The sequence below is a fragment of the Hemitrygon akajei genome, chromosome 26, assembly GCF_048418815.1.
Source record: "Hemitrygon akajei chromosome 26, sHemAka1.3, whole genome shotgun sequence".
Taxonomy (NCBI): domain Eukaryota; kingdom Metazoa; phylum Chordata; class Chondrichthyes; order Myliobatiformes; family Dasyatidae; genus Hemitrygon; species Hemitrygon akajei.
Genome location: NC_133149.1, coordinates 43,231,968 through 43,256,139, shown reverse-complemented (window position 1 = coordinate 43,256,139; position 24,172 = coordinate 43,231,968). Strand labels below are relative to the sequence as shown.

At 46.8% G+C, this 24,172-nt stretch overlaps 1 protein-coding gene across 9 annotated transcripts in view; it reads right to left on the bottom strand.

Moving 5' to 3' along the window:
* LOC140716930 (centrosomal protein of 164 kDa-like) overlaps window positions 1–24,172 on the bottom strand; it is a 265,508-nt gene that overhangs the window by 116,821 nt on the left and 124,515 nt on the right. For 8 of the 9 annotated variants that reach the window (XR_012096388.1, XM_073030055.1, XM_073030054.1 and 5 more), the window contains one exon: window positions 16,593–16,697. The exons of the other annotated variant lie outside the window; for it this stretch is intronic. Coding sequence is in view for 7 of the 8 variants with exons in the window: in XM_073030055.1 (XP_072886156.1) it covers window positions 16,593–16,697 (105 nt within the window). In the remaining variant the exon portion in view is untranslated. The remainder of the gene's footprint in view (window positions 1–16,592; window positions 16,698–24,172) is intronic. 9 annotated transcript variants of the gene reach the window in all.

Below are 24,172 nucleotides of genomic sequence, written 5' to 3'. Positions count from 1 at the left end.
ATCCTCAGAGATCTTAACACCCAGGAACTTGAAATCACTCACTCTCTCCACTTCTGATCCCTCTGTTCCTTCATCTTACTCTTCCAGAAGTGCACAATCAGCTCTTTCGTCTTACTGACGCTGAGTGCCAGGTTGTTGCTGCGGCATCACTCTACTAGCTGGCATTATCTCATTCCTGTATGCCCTCTTGTCACGATCTGAGATTTTACCAACAAGGGTTGTATCGTCAACAAATTTATAGATGGTATTTGAATTGTGCCTAGCCACACCATCATGGGTATATAGAGTATAGAGCAGTGGGCAAAGCACCCCCCCCCCCCCCAAGGTGCACCAGTGTTGATCGTCAGCGAGGAGGAGATGTTATCACCAATCCACACAGATTGTAGTCTTCCGGTTAGGAAGTCGAGGATCCAATTACAGAAGGAGGTACAGAGGCCCAGGCTCTGCAACTTCTCAATCAGGATTGTGGGAATGATGGTATTAAATGCTGAGCTATAGTCGATGAACAGCATCCTGACGGAGGTGTTTGTGTTGTCCAGGTGGTCTAAAGCCGCATGGACAATATGAACACGTTTAAGTGAGAATGTCACTTCTATAGAATTACAGAAAAGGTGGTATTTAATTTCAACATGGAATAGCAGTCAAGGTTGTCGTACAAGGCATTCACAGCAATCAGTTATGTACATGGATAGTGACTACCAAGTCTGAAGATATTTACCCAAATATATTTTTAATGCTTGACATACTGTAGATACTGTCATCAAATCCAAACCCAATGCCAACTGGGGTCAAGTAATGCTACGTTATCTGTCCGAGCCCTCTCTATTATAGTTTACAGCAATGTACATTAAAACTCCAATAACTCAGCGCATTCGGAATTTTGGTGAAGTCAGGCTAGCAAGTCACGGCTGGGAAGATGCAAAGGAAATAAAGTGCAGACTTGAAAAGGTGGAAGATCGCGTTCAAAACGTGGAACGGATACTAAGTAAGACGATAAAATTATTAAATCAACAAGAAGCTAAACTGTTTGACCTGGAGGGAAGATCACGGCGGAAAAATACCAGAATATACAATGTTCCCGAAGGAGCGGAAGGCTTGGCTATGACGGAGTTTGTCAGAAAGTTGCTGCGGGACGTGCTGGAGTTTCCCTCAACTATCGAGCTGGAAATCGAGAGAGCGCATCGTGTGCTCGTCCCAAAGCCTACCCGAGATAGAGCAGATAAGACACGCTCAATAATAATTAAATTCCTTCGATACAGTACCAAGGTGGAGATTCTACGAAGGGTCTGGGGTAAGAAGAGGGTATTTTTAGATGATAAATTAATATATTTCGACCAAGATTACCCCCTTGTGGTCCTGCAGAAACGTAAAGAATACTCTGAAGTAAAGCTTATATTAAAATAAGAAAGGATTAGATTTCAAACTTCATACCCTGCTAAACTTTGAGTGTTTTATCAAGATGGGATCTAACTGTATCAGACAGTGCCCGGAGGGAGGTCGGTGGGGAGGGATGAATGCACAAGGGAGTCGTGTAGGGAGCGATCCCTGCGGAAAGCCGAGAGTGGGGGGGGGAGGGGAAGATGTGGTGGTGGGATCACGTAGGAGGTGGCGGAAGTTACGGAGGATTATACGTTGGATCTGTAGGCTGGTAGGGTGATAGGTGAGGACCAGGGGGAACCCTATCCCGAGTGGGGTGGTGGATGGATGGGGTGAGGGCAGATGTGCGGGAAATGGGAGAGATGCGTTTGAGAGCAGAGTTGATGGTGGACGAAGGGAAGCCCCTTTGTTTAAAAAAGGAAGACATCTCCTTCGTCCTGGAATGAAAAGCCTCATCCTGAGAGCAGATGCGGCGGAGACGGAGGAATTGTGAGAAGGGGATAGCATTTTTGCAAGAGACAGGGTGGGAAGAGGAATAGTCCGGGTATTCAGCGGGTTTGATGGTAAGGTTGGGATTGTTGTGGAGGGAATGGAGAGCAGACCGTTCAGAGGGGGTAAGGTCGGAATTGGAGCAAGGGGTGGTGAAGTTGAGACGGTTAATGTCTGTACATAGCGGAGGCACGACGACAACTCGCTGGCACCTCCTCTTATCTACCCCTGGGCAATGACCCCACTAGGGAGCACCAGTCCATTGTCTCCTAAACCATTTCCGATCTCATCAGCTCGGAAGATCTCCCATCCACGGCCACCAAACTTACAGTTCCCACAACCCGCACTTCCCGTTTCTACCTCCTACCTAAGATTCACAAACCTGCCTGTCCAGGCAGACCCATTGTCTCTGCTTGCTCCTGCCCCACTGAACTCATTTCTGCCTATCTCGACTCTGTTTTATCTCCCCTTGTTCAATCCCTTCCCACCTATGTCCGTGATACTTCCCATGCTTTACATCTCTTCAAAGATTTCAAGTTCCCTGGCCCCCACCGCCTCATTTTCACCATGGACGTCCAGTCCCTATATACCTCTATCCCCCACCAGGAAGGTCTCCAAGCTCTCCGTTTCTTCCTGGATTCCAGACCCAGCCAGTCACCCTCTACCACTACTCTTCTCCACCTTGTGGAATTAGACCTCACCCTTAACAATTTCTCCTTTGGCTCCTCCCACTTCCTCCAACTAAAGGTGTAGGCACCCACATGGGTCCTAGCTATGCCTGCCTTTTTGTAGCCATGTGGAGCAATCTATGTTCCAAGCCTACACCGGTATCTGTCCTCCTCTTTTCCTACGTTATATCGATGACTGCATCGGCGCTGCTTCCTGCACACATGCTGAGTTCGTCGACTTCATTAACTTCGCCTCCAACTTTCACCCCGCCCTCAAATTCACCTGGCCTATTTCCAACACCTCCCTCCCCTTTCCAGATTTCTCTGTTTCTATCTCTGGAGACAGGCTATCCACCGACGTCTACTACAAACCTACTAACTCCCACAGCTACCTAGACTATTCCTCCTCCCACCCTGTCTCCTGCAAAAATGCTATCCCTTTCTCTCAATTCCTCCGCCTCCGCCGCATCTGCTCTCAGGATGAGGCCTTTCATTCTAGGACAAAGGAGATGTCTTCCTTTTTTAAAGAAAGGGGCTTCCCTTCGTCCACTATCAACTCTGCCCTCCATCGCGTCTCCCGTATTTCACGTACCTCTGCCCTCACCCCATCCCCCCACCAGCCCACCAGGGATAGAGTCCCCCTGGTCCTCACCTATCACCCTACCAGCCTACAGATCCAACGTATAATCCTCCGTAACTTCCGCCACCTCCTACGTGATCCCACCACCAGCCACATCTTCCCCTCCCCCCACTCTTGGCTTTCCGCAGGGATCGCTCCCTACGCGACTCCCTTGTCCATTCATCTCCCTCATCCCTCCCCACCGACCTCCCTCCGGGCACTCATCCCTGTGAGGCCACACGCAGGTCAATGGAGCAATACCTTATCTCCCGCCTAGGTAGCCTCCTACCTGCCGGCATGAACATTCAACTCACAGACCTCCATTGATACCCCTGCCCCCCCCTTACCCCCATCCCTATCTATTATTTTAGTCTGGTTCTCTTCCTCTTTTTTCCCCCCTCACTATAATCTCCCCCCAGCCCTACCTTTCTTTCTCTTTTATTTCCCATTATTCTCCACCTTCCCCCTAGCCCATTTCCCTCCAACCTATCACTTCCTAGCTCTCTACTTTATCCCTCCCCCCACTTCTTATCCCCCCTCGACCATCCCATGTTACTGCACTCCTGATGAAGGGTTTCGGCCCGAAACGTCGTCACTACCTCCTCCCATAGATGCTGTCTGGCCTGCTGAGTTCTGCCAGCATTTTGTGTTTTTATTTATTTCCAGCATCTGCAGATTCACTCGTGTTGCTTATGGAAATGTTTGTTTGATGATGAACTTCAATAAAAAAAATAAATGAAAAAAAAAGATTACAGATGGTATTTTGCTGTCTTCTGTCTAATTATATCTTTGCTTGGAGAAGCTTGCATGATGCCAGGCATACTGCTATAGACTTAACAATCCTTTAGGAAAAAATAGCTCACCTAGATTAGACCAGGCTATCAGAAAAGATTTGCTGCATTGATTATGTCATTCCCTGGCATTTGGCAATTGTCCAGTTACTTGATATCCTTAGCGAATGTATCATCCTCTAACAAAACAACTGGGCTGTCAATCGTATGGCCATTACATGGAAATTGGCAGAACATTGGGGCACAGGGTAGTGCATCACAGCTCAGGGCATCAGAGCTTGAAGTTTAATTCCAGCGCCGGCTGTAAGGAGTTTCTGTATTCTCCCTGTGACCGTGTGGGATTCCTCTAGGTGCTCTGGTTCTTTCCCACAGTGCAAAGACATATAGTTGGGAGGTTAACTGGTCATTGTAAATGGTGCTGTGAATAGGCTAGTGTTAAATAAGTGGGTTGCTAGACTGTATGGCTTGTTGGCCTGGTAGGACCTGTTCCGTGCTGTATCTTTAAATAAATAAATAAGGCTATCATCATATTTATGTAGGTATACTGTTGCTAAATAAAAAGACTACTCACCTAATTTTTGTCCTAAATTTTGCCATTTCTCCAGTGAGAAACTGAAGCCACAAAGTGATGACATGTTTCAAAATTTTCAGGCATTTTCTTGATGAAGTGTAAATAGTTGCTGGTAGGTAAATTCAACATTTAACATCAAGTATCCAAATGTAATAATATTGCCAACTTTAGTGATAAAAAATGAATTTCTCTCCATTTGTATGGTCAGCCTTAAAATGTTCTTGAAAATACTTTGAGTCAAGATTAAAACATGAAATTCCAAAACAGGCCCAATGAAAAGGAAGGTAAATATCTTACAGCTACTAAGTGTTGATGGTTTTTGGCAAGAACAGACAACAAGATTAAATTGCCCTTAAGAGAACAAATATTAATCTTCTTTAAACTACTTTTTTTTTTCAGAAAAGCACTGAACTAATTAACTTACAAGAATGGTAACAGTTGACTAATTAAATCTGAATGCAATGGATTTCCAGAAATCTTATTTGAGGCTCAGCATTACTGTACTTCAAAAGCATGTAAAACAAATATAATGAAGTCTAATGGTGTTGTCAGCTGTTAGTACTGGTTACTTGGCTGGAATTCTTGACAAATTAATTAGTTAAAACAATTAAAAAATACAATTTCAATTTGAATGGCAATGTATTTGTGCTGCATTTATATTGTTGGCTTTAGAAATCATAGAGCAAGTAGATACAAATGCGCTTTGCCAAGCAGATAAGGGTGCTTTGTATCCAAGGAAACAGTGGGGGAAATGATATAATTCTAAATGACATGTTTAAGTTTCAGGAATCCCTGAAAACCAGTTCATTTCAAGGGCAAATAGGAAAACTTGCATTTATATAGCCCCCTTTTCTTTAGCCAACTCTTGTGTTTTACAGGCAATTAATTGTTTTAAACTGCTTTAATATGACAAAATATAACAGACATCGTGGTTCCTTAGTCAACAATGAGATTAAAGGCCAGTTAATGTATCATATTGATGCTAACTGTGAGTTATATATAATGACCAGAGCACTGGGGAGAAATCCCTAAATCGCAGAGATCTTTCACATCCACCCGAGATGGCAGATAGAAGATAACGGTTATACTTAGCTGGCATGGCACTTCTTCAGTCCTGCACAGGAAAGCTCACATGATTAGATGAAGTAAAAACAACTGGACAAAATTCTCTCAAAACAATGAAATGACTTCAGTACCTTACGGTCTTGTAATTCTAATGGTCACAAATAGCAAGATGATATTTGTAGATTAGAAATCCTGGCTATGAGATCTACACACCTATTTTTTCACTCTGACTTTCCTTTCTGAGTCCAGTGTCCCTGCTGGTGTGTTGATTTGCCACAATGAGGGCATGCTCAAGTTAGATAAGTGGTACCCCACATTTCGCTTGGGTAGCCTTCAAGCTAATGCCATGAACATCAATTTCTCCAATTTCCAGTAGTTTTTCCCTCCCTCCCCTTTTTTCTTTCCCATTCTGGCTCCCCTCTTATTCCTTCTCTTCTCCTTACCAGTCTATCACACCTACAGTGCTCCTCCTTCCCTTTCTCCCATGGTCCACTCTCCTCCTATCACATCCCTTCTTCTTCAGCCCTTTACTTTTTCCACCGATCATCTCCCAGCTTCTCACTTCATCCTCCCTCCCCACCTACCTGCCTCTCCCCTCACCTGGTTTCACCTATAACCTGCCAGCTTGTACTCCTTCCCTCCCCCTACTTTCTTATTCTGGCTTCTTCCCCCTTCCTTTCCATTCCCGATGAATCCCAAAACGTCAACTGTTTGTTCACTTCCATAAATGCTGCCTGAGCTGCTGAGCTCATTGAGCATTTTGTGTGTGTTGCTTTGGATTTCCAGCATCTGCAGGATCTCTTATGTTAGGTGCTGATTCCTGTTTGTTCTCATTCTTAAGGATGGCAAACATACAGATGTCACACCGTACATCAGGTTCTGTCAGATAAATCCAGAATTAATTTAACTATCCTTTAGAATCAAGTGAAAGTGATCATCATGTTCCTGAGTCAGATCATAGAATTTTCATGACTATTCAGTTATAGAGTGCATCACAATTAAGTTAAACTTGTAATACTGATTTTTCTCCCCCACATTAAGGTAGGCAGGTCTCTAAAGCTTCTAGATTGTCTAGAAACAGTCACCTCACAACATCTAGTTCTAGTTCTCAGTGTTCATGGGCTTTTTGTCCTACTCCCATCAGGGAGGAGGTTACGTAGCATCCACTCCAGGACCACCAGACTCAAAAACAGTTACTTTCCCCAAGCAGCAAGGCTGATCAACACCTCCACCCTTTAACTCCACCAGTACTTTATTATTTCCCATTAGCCACCTAATGTACAACCTAGCGTTACTTTATGGACAAGCAATCAATCTATGTATAGAAGCTATCTTATATATTTATATGTATTGCATTGATTTATTATTATTCTATTCTTTATATTTTGTGTTTTATTTGTCTTGCATCGGATCCAGAGTAACAATTATTTTGTTCTCCTATGCACTTGTGTACAGGAAATTGCATTAAACAATCATGAATCCTGACCGTTGACATTTGCCCAAGAACCCCCCTTCTTAATTTTTTCACCTCTTGCATTTCAGAAGATGGGACCTCTTCACACTAATACCAGAACCCCTATTATAAGTGAGAGTACGTTGCTGGATTCTGGGTATGCTAAGAGTGTATACATGAGACCCTCAGGATCTGAACAGTTGCAGGAATGGGGGTGGGGGAAATGGTGGCAGTGGGCATTACGAATGTGGTAGTGTGGCAAAGAAAAGGGGTGGAATAGAGAAGCAAGATCAGGCCAAAAGTCTCTCTTCTAGATCCACATTTACTTGCCAATATTCCTCCTCCTCCATTTTCTGACTCAAAGACTGTACTCTTGAAATAAGATCTTAAAGAGATTCAATAAAACAAACCACTAATATAGGAACCTAGTGAAAGGTCTCAGTCTGAAAATTGACTCTTTATTCCCCTCAACAGACGCTGCCTGACTTGTTGAGTTCCTCCAGCATTTTGTGTTGCCCAAGATTTCCAACATCTGTAGAATCTCTTGTAAACATATAAATCTATCAGGTTTGAATCTTTGTGGAAAACCCACTGAAATACAGAAGAAACTCTATTTTGAAGTACAATGTATTATTCCAAAAAGATGGTCATAATGAGAGTTGACTATGAAAAAAATCAAAGGAATTGAACTGAATTTGGATTTTAAATGTAAAATCAACCAGTTATCACATCAAATATCTGTTTATGTACCTTATGTGATATTTAGTTTTACTGAAGTCAAACAGACTACATTGCAGATTACATAACAATCAACATAACATGATCTGTTTTCCACCAATATCGAAATCTAATATCCAAGGATATAATTTCTCTTCCACAAAATTTCCCACTACACTATTTCTGCCATTTTCACTTATAATATTTACTTGCAAATAATATTGTCGATTGGTAGTCAATCAAAAGAGTGAACAATTACAAACGTTTGGGTGTCAACATCTCTGAGGATCTATCCTGGGCCCAACATATCCATGTAGCTACAAACAAAGCACAACAGCAGCTATAGTCTATTAGGATTTTGAGAAGATCTGGTATGTCACTAAACACAGTTTCAAATTTCTACAGATATAATGTGGGGAGCATTCTAACTGGCTGCATCACCGCCTGGTATGGGGGGGGAGGGGGTTGGGGCTACTGCACAGGTTCAAAATAAACTGCAAAAAGTTGTGAACTCAGTCAGATCTATCATGGGCACTAGCCTCCATAGCATCCAGAACATCTTCAAGGAGCAATGCCTCGAAAAGGTGCCATCCATCATTAATGACTCCCATCGTCCAGGACATGCCCTCTTCTTATTGCTACCATCAGAAAGGAAGTACAGAAGCCTGAAGGCACATGCTCAGTGATTCAAAAACAGCTTCTTCCCCTCTGCCATCCCATTTCTGAATGGACAATGAACCCACAAACACCACCTCACCACTTTTTTTGCACATCTTAATTAATTTAACTGACATATACAATGTAGTGCTGCCGCAAAACAACAAATTTCACGACATATGCCGGTGATATTAAACCCGATTCTGATATAAATTTCTTTGTTTTTTCTGTACTTCATTAAAATAAATAAATCGACAGTCATAAAACATAATGTCTTACAGTCATAAAGCCAATTCCTCAGAAAATATGCCACTGAATCCTGCAGATTATCGGGGGTAGTGCGAAGGGGAGTGGGTGTAATTTTTGCTACAGGTTTGTTTCTTCAATACGCCACCATTTTATTGCAAGGGCTCGAACATGTTGAAATTAATAACTGTACGTGAACAACTGCTGTTATTCATGTGCAAAATGACAAGCAATTTGTGGCAAGGAAAAGCTAATCAGTTATTGGCAAGTTGCTGCACATTGATAGAGCACTTGTGCTGCTTTCCTGTTAGCTTTATAAAGGCAGGAAAGCTAATCTAGTTAGCTTCACAAATTTTACCTCTATGGAAGGAAGCGGGGGTACTGACCAGCCACTTATGCAACCAACTTTGTATCTACTGACATTTCCACATTGTCTATTAAACTCACCATAGAAAGTCAAGTAATTACGAGGATATGCAATGCTTTCTTTTTACATGCTCTCAAGCCCAAAAATCAAAAACAAATAATGAAAGGGGATTATTCCTTCAATTAGAAACTTACTAAAATAGTTTTTTTTTTCATCTTTGTTAATTTAAACATTCTTCTTTAACTAACTCTGCACTTATTTTGAAACAGAATTCATCCTCTTCTTGGCCCCTGTATTCTCAAATCCTGGTCAAGTTGGTTCAAGATCACCATAGCCCTTATTGACACTTCACACAAACAGCAATTCACAGCAGAAAAGTTTGAAATGAATAATACAAGAAAATTACAACTGTGAAGCATCTTGCCCCTAGGAACATTTGCTACAAGAATTTAGTAGGCAGCTTGACTTTAAATTGTCTCAAAAGATGACATCTGAAGTAAATCAAGTGTCTTTATATTGGTGGACCAAATTAAATTACTTAAGATATAGGAAATTACTATTCTTTCAAAACAAATTTATTTATTTATTGAGATACTGCATGGAATAGGGCTTTCCAGTCCTTCGAGCTGTGCCATCCAATAACCTAGCCTAATCACATGACAATTTACAATGACCAATTAACCTACTAATCAGTACATCTTTGGACTGTGGGAGGAAACTGGAGCACCCGGAGTAAGACGTACAAACTCCTTACAGAGGATACCAGGATTAAACTCCGAACTTCAATGCCCCGAGCTGTGATAGTGTTGCGCTAACCACTAGGCTACCGTGGCACTCATAGATGTTTTCTAATAACCATTTTCTAATGGTTATTAAAAAAAACCTCTACCACAATACTCCCAGGGTTAAATGAAACTTTGTATTTGCACATTGATGATGATCAGTCTTTGTTTGAACATAGAACATAGAACAGCACAGCACAGGAACAGGCCCCTCAGCCAACAATCTTGTGCCAAACCAATTAAATTAGCAATCAAATGCTAACTAAACTAATCCCCTCTGCCTACACAATGTCCACTTCCACTTTCCTCACATTCATGTACCTATCTAAATGTTTCTTAATGTCTCTGCTTATACCACCACCCCAAGCAGGGCATTCCAGGCACCCACCACTGTCTGTGTAAAACATAATGCCCTTCACACTCCAGTGAGTCAGGGAAGTTATGGTAGGGTACAGGAACCATGGTGTACAAAGACTGTAATAAATCTAGTCAAGAAGAAAAGTAAAGCTTACAAAAGGTTCAGAGAGCTAGGTAATGTTAGAGATCTAGAAGATTATAAGGCTAACAGGAAGGAGCTTAAAAGGGAAATTAGGAGAGCCAGAAGGGGTCATGAGAAGGCCTTGGCGGGCAAGATTAAGGAAAACCCCCAAGGCATTCTACAAGTATGTGAAGATCAAGAGGATGAGACGTGAAAGAATAGGACTTATTAAGTGTGACAGTGGGAAAGTGTGTAAGGAACCGGAGGAAATAGCAGAGGTACTTAATGAATACTTTACTTCAGTGTTCACTATGGAAAAGGATCTTGGTGATTGTAGTGATGACTTGCAGCAGACTGAAAAGCTTGAGCATGTAGATATTAAGAAAGAGGATGCGCTGGAGCTTTTGGAAAGCATCAAGTTGGATAAGTCCCCAGGACCAGATGAGATGTACCCCAGGCTACTGTGAGAGGCAAGGGAGGAGATTGCTGAGCCTCTGGCGATGATCTTTGAATCATCAAATGGGGATGGGAGAGGTTCTGGAGGATTGCGGATGTTGTTCCTTTATTCAAGAAAGGGAGTAGAGATAGCCTGTAACGATGTGCTACACACAGCGCTGAAATAACGACACGCAGTTGGTAAGTCATTTCGAGACTAGTTTATTCGAACTTCGTGGCGTTGGCATTTAATCCCTAGCGCCCGCCCTCTCCGGGCGGAAATGACGTCAGAGCTGCATTACCAAAGTCGCTCCCGGCGCTGTGACTATTTGTGAGCTGGTTTGCCTGCGCAGAAAGTGGGTCACCACATAACCCCCCCTCCCCCCCAGAACCGGTGATACACCCCCAATGTCCACAGTCTGAATCAGCCTCTGTTTGGGAGGTCTGCCTCTGCGCCGCAGTGCCTGAACCTCGACCGGCTGCGCCAAGTCCACATGGGCTGGTTTGAGTCGGTCCACCGTGAAAACCTCCTCTTTCCCCCCAATGTCCAGAACGTACGTGGACCCGTTGTTGTTGATCATCTTGAACGGCCCCTCGTACAGCCGCTGTAGTGGTGCCTGGTGTCCGCCCCTTCGTACAAACGCAAACTTACAGTTCTGCAGGTCTTTGGGTACATGGGTCGGGGTCCGTCCGTGCTGTGCAGTCGGTATGGGGGTCAGGTTGCCGAGCCTCTCGCGTAGTCTGTCCAGGACTGCTGCGGGTTCTTCCTCTTGCCCCCTTGGGGCTGGTATGAACTCTCCTGGGATGGTCAGGGGTGCGCCGTACACCAGCTCGGCCGACGAGGCATGCAGATCCTCTTTGGGCGCTGTGCGAATTCCAAGCAGGACCCAGGGAAGCTCGTCCACCCAGTTAGGTCCTCTCAGGCGGGCCATGAGAGCTGACTTCAAGTGACGGTGGAAGCGTTCCACTAGTCCGTTCGACTGTGGGTGGTAGGCAGTAGTGTGGTGTAGCTGCGTTCCCAACAGGCTGGCCACAGCCGACCACAGGCTGGAGGTGAACTGGGCACCTCTGTCGGAGGTAATGTGGACCGGTTCCCCGAAACATGCTACCCAGGTTGCAATCAGTGCTCAGGCGCAGGAATCGGCAGATGTGTTGGTGAGCGGGACCGCCTCTGGCCACCTCGTGAACCGGTCTACCATAGTTAGGAAGGACCGCACTCCTTGGGACACTGGTAGGGGGCCCACGATATCCACATGAATGTGGTCGAACCTCCGGTGGATGGGTTCGAACTGCTGCGGCGGGGCTTTAGTGTGCCGTTGCACCTTGGCTGTTTGGCACTGCGCGCACGTTCTGGCCCATGCACTGACCTGCTTGCGAAGTCCGTGCCACGCAAACTTGCTGGAGACCAGCTGGACGGTTGTCCTGATAGATGGGTGCGCCAAACCATGTATGGAGTCAAAAACTCGCCACCTCCAGGCTGCCGGGACGATGGGGCGAGGTTGTCCGGTAGCCACGTCGCATAGGAGGGTCCTCTCACCTGGGCCTAAGAGAAAGTCCTGCAGCTGCAAACCCAAGACTGCGGTCCTGTAGCTGGGCATCTCGTTGTCTGCCTGCTGCGCCTCCGCCAGTGCTGCATAGTCCACCCCCAGGGACAGGGCCTGGACAGCTTGTCTGGAGAGTGTGTCCGCCACAACGTTGTCCTTTCCCGAGACATGCTGGATGTCCGTCGTGTACTCGGAAATGTAGGACAGATGTCGCTGCTGGCGAGCCAACAAGGGATCGGACACCTTCGTGAACACGAAGGTCAATGGTTTGTGGTCCGTGAACGGCCTGCCTTCTAAGAAGTATCTGAAATGCCGGATTGCCAGATACAGTGCCAACAGCTCCCGGTCAAAAGCACTGTACTTGAGTTCGGGTTGTCGTAGGTGCTTGCTGAAGAATGCCAAGGGTTGCCAGCACCCATCGATGAGCTGCTCCAGCACCCCACCGACTGCTGTGTCGGATGCGTCCACCGTGAGTGCGGTCGGAACGTCCGTTCTGGGGTGCAGCAGCATCGCGGCATCTGCCAAGGCTTCCTTAGCTTTAATGAAAGCGGCTGCAGCCTCCTCGTCCCAAGTAATGTCCTTGCCTTTACCCGACATCAGGGTGTACAAAGGCCGCATGATACGGGCTGCTGAGGGAAGGAAATGGTGGTAGAAGTTCACCATACCAACGAATTCCTGCAGGCCTTTGACCGTGTTGGGCTGGGCAAAGTGGCGGATCGCGTCTACCTTGGCGGGCAGAGGTGTTGCTCCGTCTTTGGTAATCCTGTGGCCCAGGAAGTCGATGGTATCGAGACCAAACTGGCATTTGACCAGGTTGATTGTGAGGCTGAAATCACTCAGGCGGGAGTAGAGCTGGCAGAGGTGGGACAGATGCTCCTGGCGACTACTGCTGGCTATAAGAATGTCGTCCAAATAGATGAACACAAAGTCCACGTCGCATCCCACCGCATCCATTAGCCACTGGAACGTTTGTGCAGCATTCTTCAGGCTGAACGGCATTCAGAGGAACTCGAACAGGCCGAACGGGGTAATAAGTGCTGTTTTGGGGATGTCTTCAGGGTGCACCGGGATTTGATGGTATCCCCGGACGAGGTCTACTTTGGAAAAGATTCTTGCCCCGTGCAGGTTTGCTGCAAAGTCCTGTATGTGCGGCACGTGGTAGCGGTCTGGAGTTGTAGCCTCGTTCAGTCTGCGGTAGTCGCCGCATGGTCTCCAACCCCCAGCCGCTTTGGGCACCATGTGCAGGGAGGAGGCCCACAGGCTGTCGGACATCCGTACGATCCCCAATTCCTCCATCCTCTTGAACTCCTCCTTCGCCAGGCGGAGCCTTCGAACGCGGGCGTAGAGGGGTGGTACCTTGGTCGGGATGTGGTGCTGAACCCCGTGTCTGGGCATGGCTGCCGTGAACTGCGGTGCCAGAATCGATGGAAAGTCCGCCAAGATTTTGGTGAATTCGTTGTCCAACAGCGTGATGGAGTCCAGGTGTGGGGCCGGGAACTTGGCTTCACCCAGGGAGAATGTCTGTAAAGTCTCGGCATGTACCAGTCTTTTCCCTTGCAAGTCGACCAGTAGGCTGTGAGCTCGCAAGAAGTCCGCCCCCAGGAGTGGTTGGGCCACGGCGGCCAGTGTGAAGTCCCACGTGAACCGGCTGGCGCCAAATTGCAGTTGCACTGTGCGGGTGCCGTAGGTCCGTATCGTGCTGCCATTTGCGGCCCTCAGGGTGGGTCCTGGCTTCCTGTTGCTGGTGCCGTACCCCGTCGGGGGCAAGACGCTGATCTCCGCTCCGGTGTCGACCAAGAAGTGGCGTCCCGACTGTTTGTCCCAGACGTACAAGAGGCTGTCCTGCTGGCCAGCCGCCATAGTCATTAGCGGCAGCTGGCCCTGGCCTTGGCCCTTGCCCTTGCAGGGTGGGTGACAACGGCGGGCTTTTGTGCCCCACCGCTGGTGGTAGAAACACCACTGTTCACTGGCCTCCTCACTCCTGCCTCCGTGTTGTGTGCGCCCCCCTGCTGGGCCTGGTGTGATCTGCTGTTGTGCGCGTGGCCTGGTAATCTGACGGACGGACACCAAGCTCTCCCTCTTGGCTTTCCACAGCACGTCTGCCCGGGCCGCCACCTTCCGGGGGTCACTGAAATCTGCATCGGCCAGCAGCAGATGTATGTCCTCGGGCAGTCACTCTAGGAACGCTTGCTCGAACATGAGGCAGCTCTATAGAATTCTGGTCAGACCCCACTTGGAGTACTGTGCTCAGTTCTGGTCACCTCACTACAGGAAGGATGTGGAAGTCATAGAAAGGGTGCAGAAGAGATTTACAAGGATGTTGTCTGGATTGGGGAGCATGCCTTATGAGAATAGGTTGAGTGAACTCGGCCTTTTCTCCTTGGAGCGATGGAGGATGAGAGGGGACCTGATAAAGATGATGAGAGGCATTGATCATGTGGGAAGTCAGAGGCTTTTTCCCAGGGCTGAAATAGTTGCCACAAGAGGACACAGGTTTAAGGTGCTGGGGAGTAGGTACAGAGGAGATGTCAGAGGTAAGTTTTTTTTACGCAGAGAGTGGTGAGTGCGTGGAATGGGCTGCCAGCAATGGTGGTGGAGGCAGTTACGATAGGGTCTTTTAAGAGACTTTTGGATAGGTACATGGAGTTTAGAAAAATAGAGGGCTATGGGTAAACCTAGTAATTTCTAAGGTAGGGACATGTTGGGCACAACTTTGTGGGCCGAAGGGCCTGTATTATGCTGTAAGTTTTCTCTGTTTCTACATCTCCTTTGAAATTACCCCTCTCACCTTAAATGCATACCCTCTGGTATTAGGTACTTCAATCCTGGGAAAATATATTGTCTGTACACTCTATCTATGCCTCTCATAATTTTACAGCTATAGAACCCTTAGCAATAACATTTCGAGAATCTAAGGACATTTCTGATATACTAAGGGAAGGTATGACTCATAAAATTTCGTTATACGCTGATGATATTTTACTTTTCATCTCTAACACTGAAATTTCTTTACCTTTGGTTCTTTCTTTAATTTCCCAGTTTAGTTTTTTTTCAAGATATAAGCTGAACTTACATAAAAGTGAGCTATTTCCTTTAAATGACCTAATGTCATCAAATGCCAAATTTCCATTCCAAGTTGTTACAAGTCAATTTACATATCTAGATGTAACAATTACTAAAAACTTCAAGAATTTATTTAAAGAAAACTTAAACCCTTTATTGAATTATGTGAAAAAGACGCTTTCTAAATGATGTTTCGGGCCAAGACCCTTCATCAGGATTTAATTTGGCTTTTTTTGACACTCTAACGTAGGTCCTTCGTAACAGCGAGCTGTCGTAAAGCGAACGTTCGAAAAACGGGGGCCACCTGTACTTTGATTTATGAATGCCAGGATGCCAAAAGCCTTCTTTACAACCCTGTCTACCTGTGACGCCACTTTCAGGGAATTATGTACCTGAACTCCCAGATCCCTTTGTTCCTCTGCACTCTTTAGTGCCCTACTGTGTATGTCCTACCTTGACTTGTTGTTCCAAAATGCAACACCTCACACTTGTCTGCATTAAATTCCATCTGTCATTTTCTGGCCCATTTTTCCAGTTGGTCTAGATCCCTCTGCAGGCTTTGAAAGCCTTCCTCGCTGTCCACAACGCCTCCAATCTTAGTGTCATCAGCAAACTTGCTGATCCAATTTACCACATTATCATCTCGATCATTGATATAGACAAAAAACAACAATGGTCCCAGCACAGATCCCTGAGGAACACCACTAGTCACAGGCCTCCAGTCTGAGAAGCAATCATCCACTACCACTCTCTGTCTTCTCCTACACAGCCAATTTCAAATCCAGTTTACAACCTCTCCGTGGATACCTAGTGTCTGAACCTTCTGAACTAACCTCCCACGTGGGACCTTGTCAAAGGCCTTACTAAAGCCCATGTATATAACATCCACAGCCTTTCCTTCTTCTACTTTCTTGGTAACCTCCTCGAAAAACTCTACAAGTTTCGTTAAACACGATCTACCACGCACAAAGCCATGCTGACTCTCCTTAATCAGCTCTTGGCTGTCCAAATACTTGTATATCCGATCTCTCAAAACACCTTCCAATAATTTACCTACTACTGATGTCAGGCTCACCGGCCTGTAATTACCTGGTTTACTTTTGGAGCCTTTTTTAAACAATGGAACAACCTGAGCTACTCTCCAATCCTCCGGCACCGCAACCGTGGCTAAGAACATTTTAAATATTTCTGTCAGGGCTTGTGCAATTTCCACACTAGTCTCTCTCAAGGTCCGAGGAAATATCATGTCAGTGCCGGGGGATTTATCTACCTTTATTCGCTGTAAGGCAGCAAGCACCTCCTCTTCTTTAATCTCTGTATGTTCCATGATACTACTGCTTGTTTCCCATCCTTCCATATACGCTATGCCAGTTTCCTGAGTAAATACAGATGCAAAAAAACTGTTTAAGATCTCCCCCATCTCATGAGGCTCCACACATAGACGACCACTCTGATCTTCTAGAGGACCAATTCTGTCCCTTACTACCCTTTTACTCTTAATATACTTACAGAAACCCTTCGGGTTTACCTTCACATTATCTGCCAAAGCAACCTCATGTCTTCTTTTTGCCTTCCTGACTTTCTTCTTTAGTATTTCCTTACATTTTCTATACTCTTCAAGTACCTCATTTGTTCCTTGTTGCCTATACCTGCTATACACCTCTTCTTTTTCTTAACCAGATCGCCAATATCCCTTGAAAACCAAGGTTCCCTATGGCTGTTAACTTTGCCTTTAATCCTGGCAGGAACATGCAAACTCTGCACTCTCAAAATTTCATCTTTGAAGGCCTTCCACTTACTGAACGCATCTTTGCCGGAAAACAACTTATCCTAATCCACTCTTCCTAGATCCTTTTCTCAGTTCCACAAAATAGGCCCTTCTCCAATTTAGAACCTCAACTCGAGGACCAGAACTATCCTTATCCATAATTAACTAGAAACTAATGACTTTATGGTCACTGAACTCAAAATGTTCGCCTACACATAATTCTGTCACCTGACCTGTCTGGTTCCCTAACAGAAGATCAAGTATTGCAACCTTTGACAAGGTCCCACATGGGAGGTTAGTTAGGAAAATTCAGTCGCTAGGTATACATGATGAGGTAGTAAATTGGATTAGACATTGGCTCAATGGGAGAAGCCAGAGAGTGGTAGTGGATTATTGCTTCTCTGAGTGGAGGCCTGTGACTAGTGCTGTGCCACAGGGATCAGTGCTGCGTCCATTGTTATTTGTCATCTATATCAATGATCTGGATGATAATGTGGTTAATTGGATCAGCAAATTTGCTGATGATACAAAGATTGGAGGTGTAGTGGACAGTGAGGAAGGTTTTCAAAGCTTGCAGAGGGATCTGGACCAGCTGGAAAAATGGGCTGAAAAATGGCAGATGGAGTTTAATACAAACAAGTGTGAGGTATTGCACTTTGGAAGGAAAAACCAAGGTAGAACATACAAGGTAAATGGTAGGGCACTGAGGAGTGCAGTAGAACAGAGGGATCTAGGAATATAGATACAAAATTCCCTAAAAGTGGCGTCACAGGTAGATAGGGTAAGTAAAGAGAGCTTTTGGTACATTGGCCTTTATAAATCAAAGTATTGAGTATAAGAGTTGGAATGTTATGGGGAAGTTGTATAAGGCATTGGTGAGGCCGAATTTGGAGTATCGTGTGCAGTTTTGGTCACCGAATTACAGGAAGGACATTAATAAGGTTGAAAGAGTGCAGAGAAGGTTTACAAGGATGTTGCCAGGACTTGAGAAACTGAGTTACAGAGAAAGGTTGAATAGGTTAAGACTTTTTTTCCCTGGAGCGTAGAAGAATGAGGGGAGACTTGATAGAGGTATATAAAATTATGATGGGTATAGATAGAGTGAATGCAAGCAGACTTTTTCCACTGAGGCTAGGGGAGAAAAAAACCAGAGGACATGGGTTAAGGGTGAAGGGGGAAAAGTTTAAAGGGAACATTAGGGGGGGGCTTCTTCACACAGAGAGTGGTGGGAGTGTGGAATGAGCTGCCAGGTGAAGTGCTAAATGTGGGCTCACTTTTAACATTTGAGAAAAACTTGGACAGGTACATGGATGAGAGGGGTATGGAGGGATATGGGCCAGATGCAGGTCAGTGAGACGAGGCAGAAAAATGGTTCAACACAGCCAAGAAGGGCCAAAAGGCCTGTTTCTGTGCTGTAATATTCTATGTTTCTCTCTCGTAGGTACCTCTATATATTGATTTAGAAAACTTTCCTGAACACATTTGACAAACTCCAAGCCATCTAGCCCTTTCACAGTGTGGGAGTCCAGTGTAAGATTTTGCGCATATGCAGTATTTTCTTTTTGATCTTCATTCACCTTACAGAAAACTCTGGACTGGGGAGAGCTATGCAGCCAAAGAAATGGGAAGATGACAGCTTCCAGGGTCATGGATAACTTCACTCACCACAACTCTGAACTGATTCTATGACCTACAGATTCTTTCAAGGACTCTTTACAACTAATGCTCTTGGTGTTATTTTTTATCTGCACAGTTTGTCTTCTTTTGCACATTGGCTGTTTGTCAGTGTTTACCTGTTTATGTATAGATTTTCATAAATTCTATTGTATTTCTTTTTTCCTGTAAATGTCTGCAAGAAAATTAATCCCACAGTAGTAAATGGTAACATTCGCATACCTTGATAATAAACTTAGACTCATGTTTATTAATCGCACGCACATGGAAACATACAGTGAAATGCATTATTTGCGTTAACAACCAGCATACCTAAGTATGTGCTGGGGGCAGCCCACAAGTGTCACCACACATTCCAGTGCCAATGTCCAAAATGTTCAGAACAACACGAGCAGTACCAACAACAATAAAACAGGACAACAGCAGCAAAATAAGTCCTTTTCCCATCTTCCCACCCCCTAACACACAGACTGGCGTCCAACCCCAAGACTCCAGTCATAGTTTAGATTGAACTTTGAACTGATGAAAGAGTCCATCAGATGAAGGCTGTCTCAAAAGAAGGTGATGTTGCTTAGTACCCAGCAATGGTCTGCAGTCACCTTGTTGGCCAGGTGCCCCACTTCACAGTAGTGAACACCTACACACAACAGCAGCCCTCATAGGCAGCTTCCATGCATTTATTGCTAGATTCACACCAAATTCCCAATATAGCCACGTGTAGCAATGGGGAGGACAGGACATCTTACCAAAACGTACAAACAAGCTGGATGAACTCACCAGGTCGGGCAACATCCGTTGAAATGAGCAGTCAACGTTTCGGGCCGAGACTTTTCGTCAGGACTGAAGAAGGGGGGGGGGGGGGGCAGGGGCCCTATAAAGAAGGTGGGGGGAGGGTGGAAGGTGCCAGGTGAAAAACCAATCACAGGAAAGATCAAGGGGTGGGGGAGGAGAAGCAGGGAGGGGATAGGCCAGAGAGGTGAAGATGGAATGAAAGGGGAAAGCACTATGGGTAGTAGAAGAAGGCAGAATCATGAGAGAGGTGATAGGCAGCTAGAAGAGGAGGCAGAGTGAAAGTGGGATGGTGGAAGGGAGAGGGAGGGAATTACCAGAAGCTGGAGAATTCGATGTTCATACCAAGGAGCTGGAGGCTACCCATACGGTTTATGAGGTGTTGCTCCTCCAACCTGAGTTTGGCCTCATCATGGCAGTAGAGGAGGCCATGTATGGACATACCCGAATGGAAATGTGAAGCAGAGTTGAAGTGAGTGGCAACCAGGAGATCCTGTCTGTTGTGGCGGACGGAGCGGAGGTGCTCGACGAAGAGGTCCCCCAATCTGCGTCGGGTCTCGCCGATGTAGAGGAGGCCGCAACGGGAGCACCGGATGCAATAGATTACCCCAGCAGACTCACAAGTGAAGTGTTGCTCACCTGGAAGGACTGTTTCCCTCCGCGAATGCCTGGTCCACACGTCCCTCCCCACAGATCTCCCACCTGGTACTTATCCCTGCAAGCGAAAGTGCTACACCTGTCCCTACACCTCCTCTCTTACCACCATTCAGGGCCCCAAACAGTCCTTCCAGGTGAGGCAACACTTCACTTGTGAGTCTGTTGGGGTAATCTATTGCATCCGGTGCTCCCGGTGTGGCCTCCTATAATGCTAAAACGAATGTTTTAGTGTTGATTCTATCAGCACTCTCATTCCTAGGAATGTACCCTGCGCACTTAAGTGAGATATCAGTGATGCTGCAGTAGATAACATTAGCTATGGCCATTTTAGTTCTTTAAATGAAATGAAATGTGGCTGTCATTAGCTATGCCATCATGTATCACTTTAACATTGATGAACCAATACGGAGCAATGATTTAGATATAGGAACAATAGTAATATTGTTTAATTAATTAATTAAGATACAGCTGTTACTTGCCAACAGCAATAGACCACAGACACAGATTTTTAATGTTAAAACAGCTATATTTTCAATTTAATAGTCAATTAAAACAATTACTCCCCTAACCAAAATTAACAGTGCAATGCATCTTAGCTCACAAACTGTGGAGATCTGGAAATAGTTCTTCCCAAGTCTTACTCAACCCAAAATATAGACAATTTAAACAGAGCCCTAAGATGGCAATTCAGAAGGTTCTGAGGTCCACGGGAACAGGTACAGGTGTCTGTGAGGAAGGGTTCATAAAATCCACATTGCAATGACACAAAGTGACAGTCGCAGAAGATTCCAGAAGTCGAGTGGTCGTCACTTAAATACTAGAGTCCACGCAAGGATAACAAGGTGATGCCTAAGTTCCAAAATTCATGTAGGGATATCACAAGGTGACAGTCATGGAATATTCCCTAATGCAAGCGGTCACCACGTAACAAACCCGAATCCATGTATAGGTTACAAAAAGTGGTTGCAACAGAATACTCCAGAAATCCAAGTATGGATCATACAAAGTGACAGTCATGTATCCAATATGCACTGTGTGCCGCAAACTATCACAATCTTCCGACACGGAGAAATATTGGGACCGCCCACTGCTGTAGTGAACTCTTCCACTAACTCAACTCAACTCATTCCCACGCTGGTAGCTCATGGTCCGCTGAATCCCTTAACTGTCGAATTTTCCAGAAACCTCTCGAATCCAATAGAAAAATACCTCCAAGCATTTGTTATAATGACGTTGTGGCAACCCACTTTCTGCTATTTCTCACAAATAGAGAGCACGCGGGGGGACACTTTGGTAATGCACCACTGACGCCATTTCCGCCCGGAGAGGGCAGGCGCTAGGGATTAAATGCCAGCGCCGCAAAGTTTGAATAAACTAGTCTCCAAACGATTTACCGACTGCGTGTTGCTATTTCAGCGCTGTGTGTAGCACATCGCTACATTGGTGACCCCAACGGTCCAAACGGGGTTTGGACCAAAGATGACCGACTCTTCATCTGTTCACGCAGTTTCGCTAAAACTGCCGACTTTCTGGACGCTGCGACCACGTGTGTGGTTTAGCCAAGCAGAAGTCCAGTTCCAGATTCGGCAGATATCCTCTAATTTCACGCGTTACTACCACGTGGTGAGCGCCCTTGACCAGGAGACGGCCGCCCAGGTTGCGGATTTCATACAGTCGCCCCCAGAAGAAGGCAAATATGAAGCATTCAAAACGCTGCTCATTGAGACCTTTGGCCTCTCACGGCGTGAGCGGGGTGCCCGCCTGCTTCACCTGGACGGTTTGGGAGACAGACTGTCGTCAGCATTGATGAACGAGATGCTGGCCCTGGCTGACGGACACAAGCCCTGCCTCATGTTCGAGCAAGCGTTCCTAGAGCAACTGCCCGAGGACATACATCTGCTGCTGGCCGATGCAGATTTCAGCGACCCCCGGAAGGTGGCGGCCCGGGCAGACGTGCTGTGGAAAGCCAAGAGGGAGAGCATGGCGTCCGTCGGTCAGATTACCAGGCCAGCGCCCAACAGCGGACCAGACCAGGCCCGGCAGGGGGGCGCACACAACACGGAGGCAGGAGTGAGGAGGCCAGTGAACAGTGGTGTTTCTACCACCAGCGGTGGGGCACAAAAGCCCACTGTTGTCGCCCGCCCTGCAAGGGCCAGCTGCCACTAATGACTATGGCGGCTGGCCACCAGGACAGCCTCTTGAACGTCTGGGACAAACAGTTGGGACGCCGTTTCTTGGTCGACACCAGAGTGGAGATCAGCATCTTGCCCCCGACGGAGTACGACACCCGCAACAGGAAGCCAGGACCCACCCTGAGGGCCACAAAAGGCAGCACGATACGGACCTACGGCACCCGCACAGTGCAACTGCAATTCGGCGCCAGCCGGTTCACGTGGGACTTCACGCTGGCCGCCGTGGCCCAACCACTCCTGGGGGCGGACTTCTTGCGAGCTCACAGCCTGCTGGTCGACTTGCAAGGGAAAAGACTGGTACATGCCGAGACTTTCCAGACGTTCTCCCTGGGTGAAGCCAAGTTCCCGGCCCCACACCTGGACTCCATCACGCTGTCGGACAACAAATTCACCAGAATCCTGGCGGACTTTCCATCGATTCTGGCACCACAGTTCACGGCAGCCATGCCCAGACACGGAGTTCAGCACCACATCCTGACCAAGGTACCACCCCTCCACGCCTGCGCACGGAGGCTCCCCCTGGAAAAGCTCCACCTGGCGAAGGAGGAGTTCAAGAGGATGGAGGAATTGGGGATCGTACGGAGGTCCGACAGCCCATGGGCCTCCTCTCTGCACATGGTGCCCAAAGCAACAGGGGGCTGGAGACCATGCGGCGACTACCGCAGACTGAACGAGGCTACCACTCCAGACCGCTACCCCGTGCCGCACATACAGGACTTTGCAGCAAACCTGCACGGGGCAAGAATCTTTCCCAAAGTTGACCTCGTCTGGGGATACCATCAAATCCCGGTGCACTCTGAAGACATCCCCAAAACAGCACTTATTACCCCGTTCGGCCTGTTCGAGTTCCTCTGAATGCCGTTCGGCCTGAAGAATGCCGCACAGACGTTCCAGCGGCTAATGGACGCGGTGGGACGCGACGTGGACTTTGCGTTCATCTATTTGGACGCCATCCTTATAGCCAGCAGTTGTCGTCAGGAGCATCTGTCCCACCTCTGCCAGCTCTACTCCCGCCTGAGTGATTTCGGCCTCACAATCAACCCGGCCAAATGTCAGTTCGGTCTCGATACCATCGGCTTCCTGGGCCACAGGATTACCAAAGACGGAGCAACACCTCTGCCCGCCAAGGTAGACGCGATCCGCCACTTTGCCCGGCCCAACACAGTCAAAGGCCTGCAGGAGTTCGTTGGTATGGTGAACTTCTACCACTGTTTCCTCCCCTCAGCAGCCCGTATCATGCGGCCTTTGTACACCCTGGTCGGGTAAAGGCAAGGACATTACTTGGGACGAGGAGGCTGTGGCCGCTTTCGTTAAAGCCAAGGAAGCCTTGGCAGATGCCGCAATGCTGGTGCACCCCAGAACGGACGTTCCGACCGCACTCACGGTGGACGCATCTGACACAGCAGTCGGTGGGGTGCTGGAGCAGCTCATCGAGGGGCGCTGGCAACCCCTGGCATTCTTCAGCAAGCACCTACGACCACCCAAACTCAAGTACAGTGCTTTTGACTGGGAGCTGTTGGCCCTGTATCTGGCAATCCGGCATTTCAGGTACTTCTTGGAAGGCAGGCCGTTCACCACGTTCACGGACCACAAACCGTTGACCTTCACGTTCACGAAGGTGTCCGATCCCTGGTCGGCTCGCCAGCAGTGACATCTGTCCTACATCTCCGAGTACACGACGGACATCCAGCATGTCTCGGGAAAGGACAACATCGTAGCGGACGCACTCTCCAGACCAGCTGTCCAGGCCCTGTCCCTGGGGGTGGACTA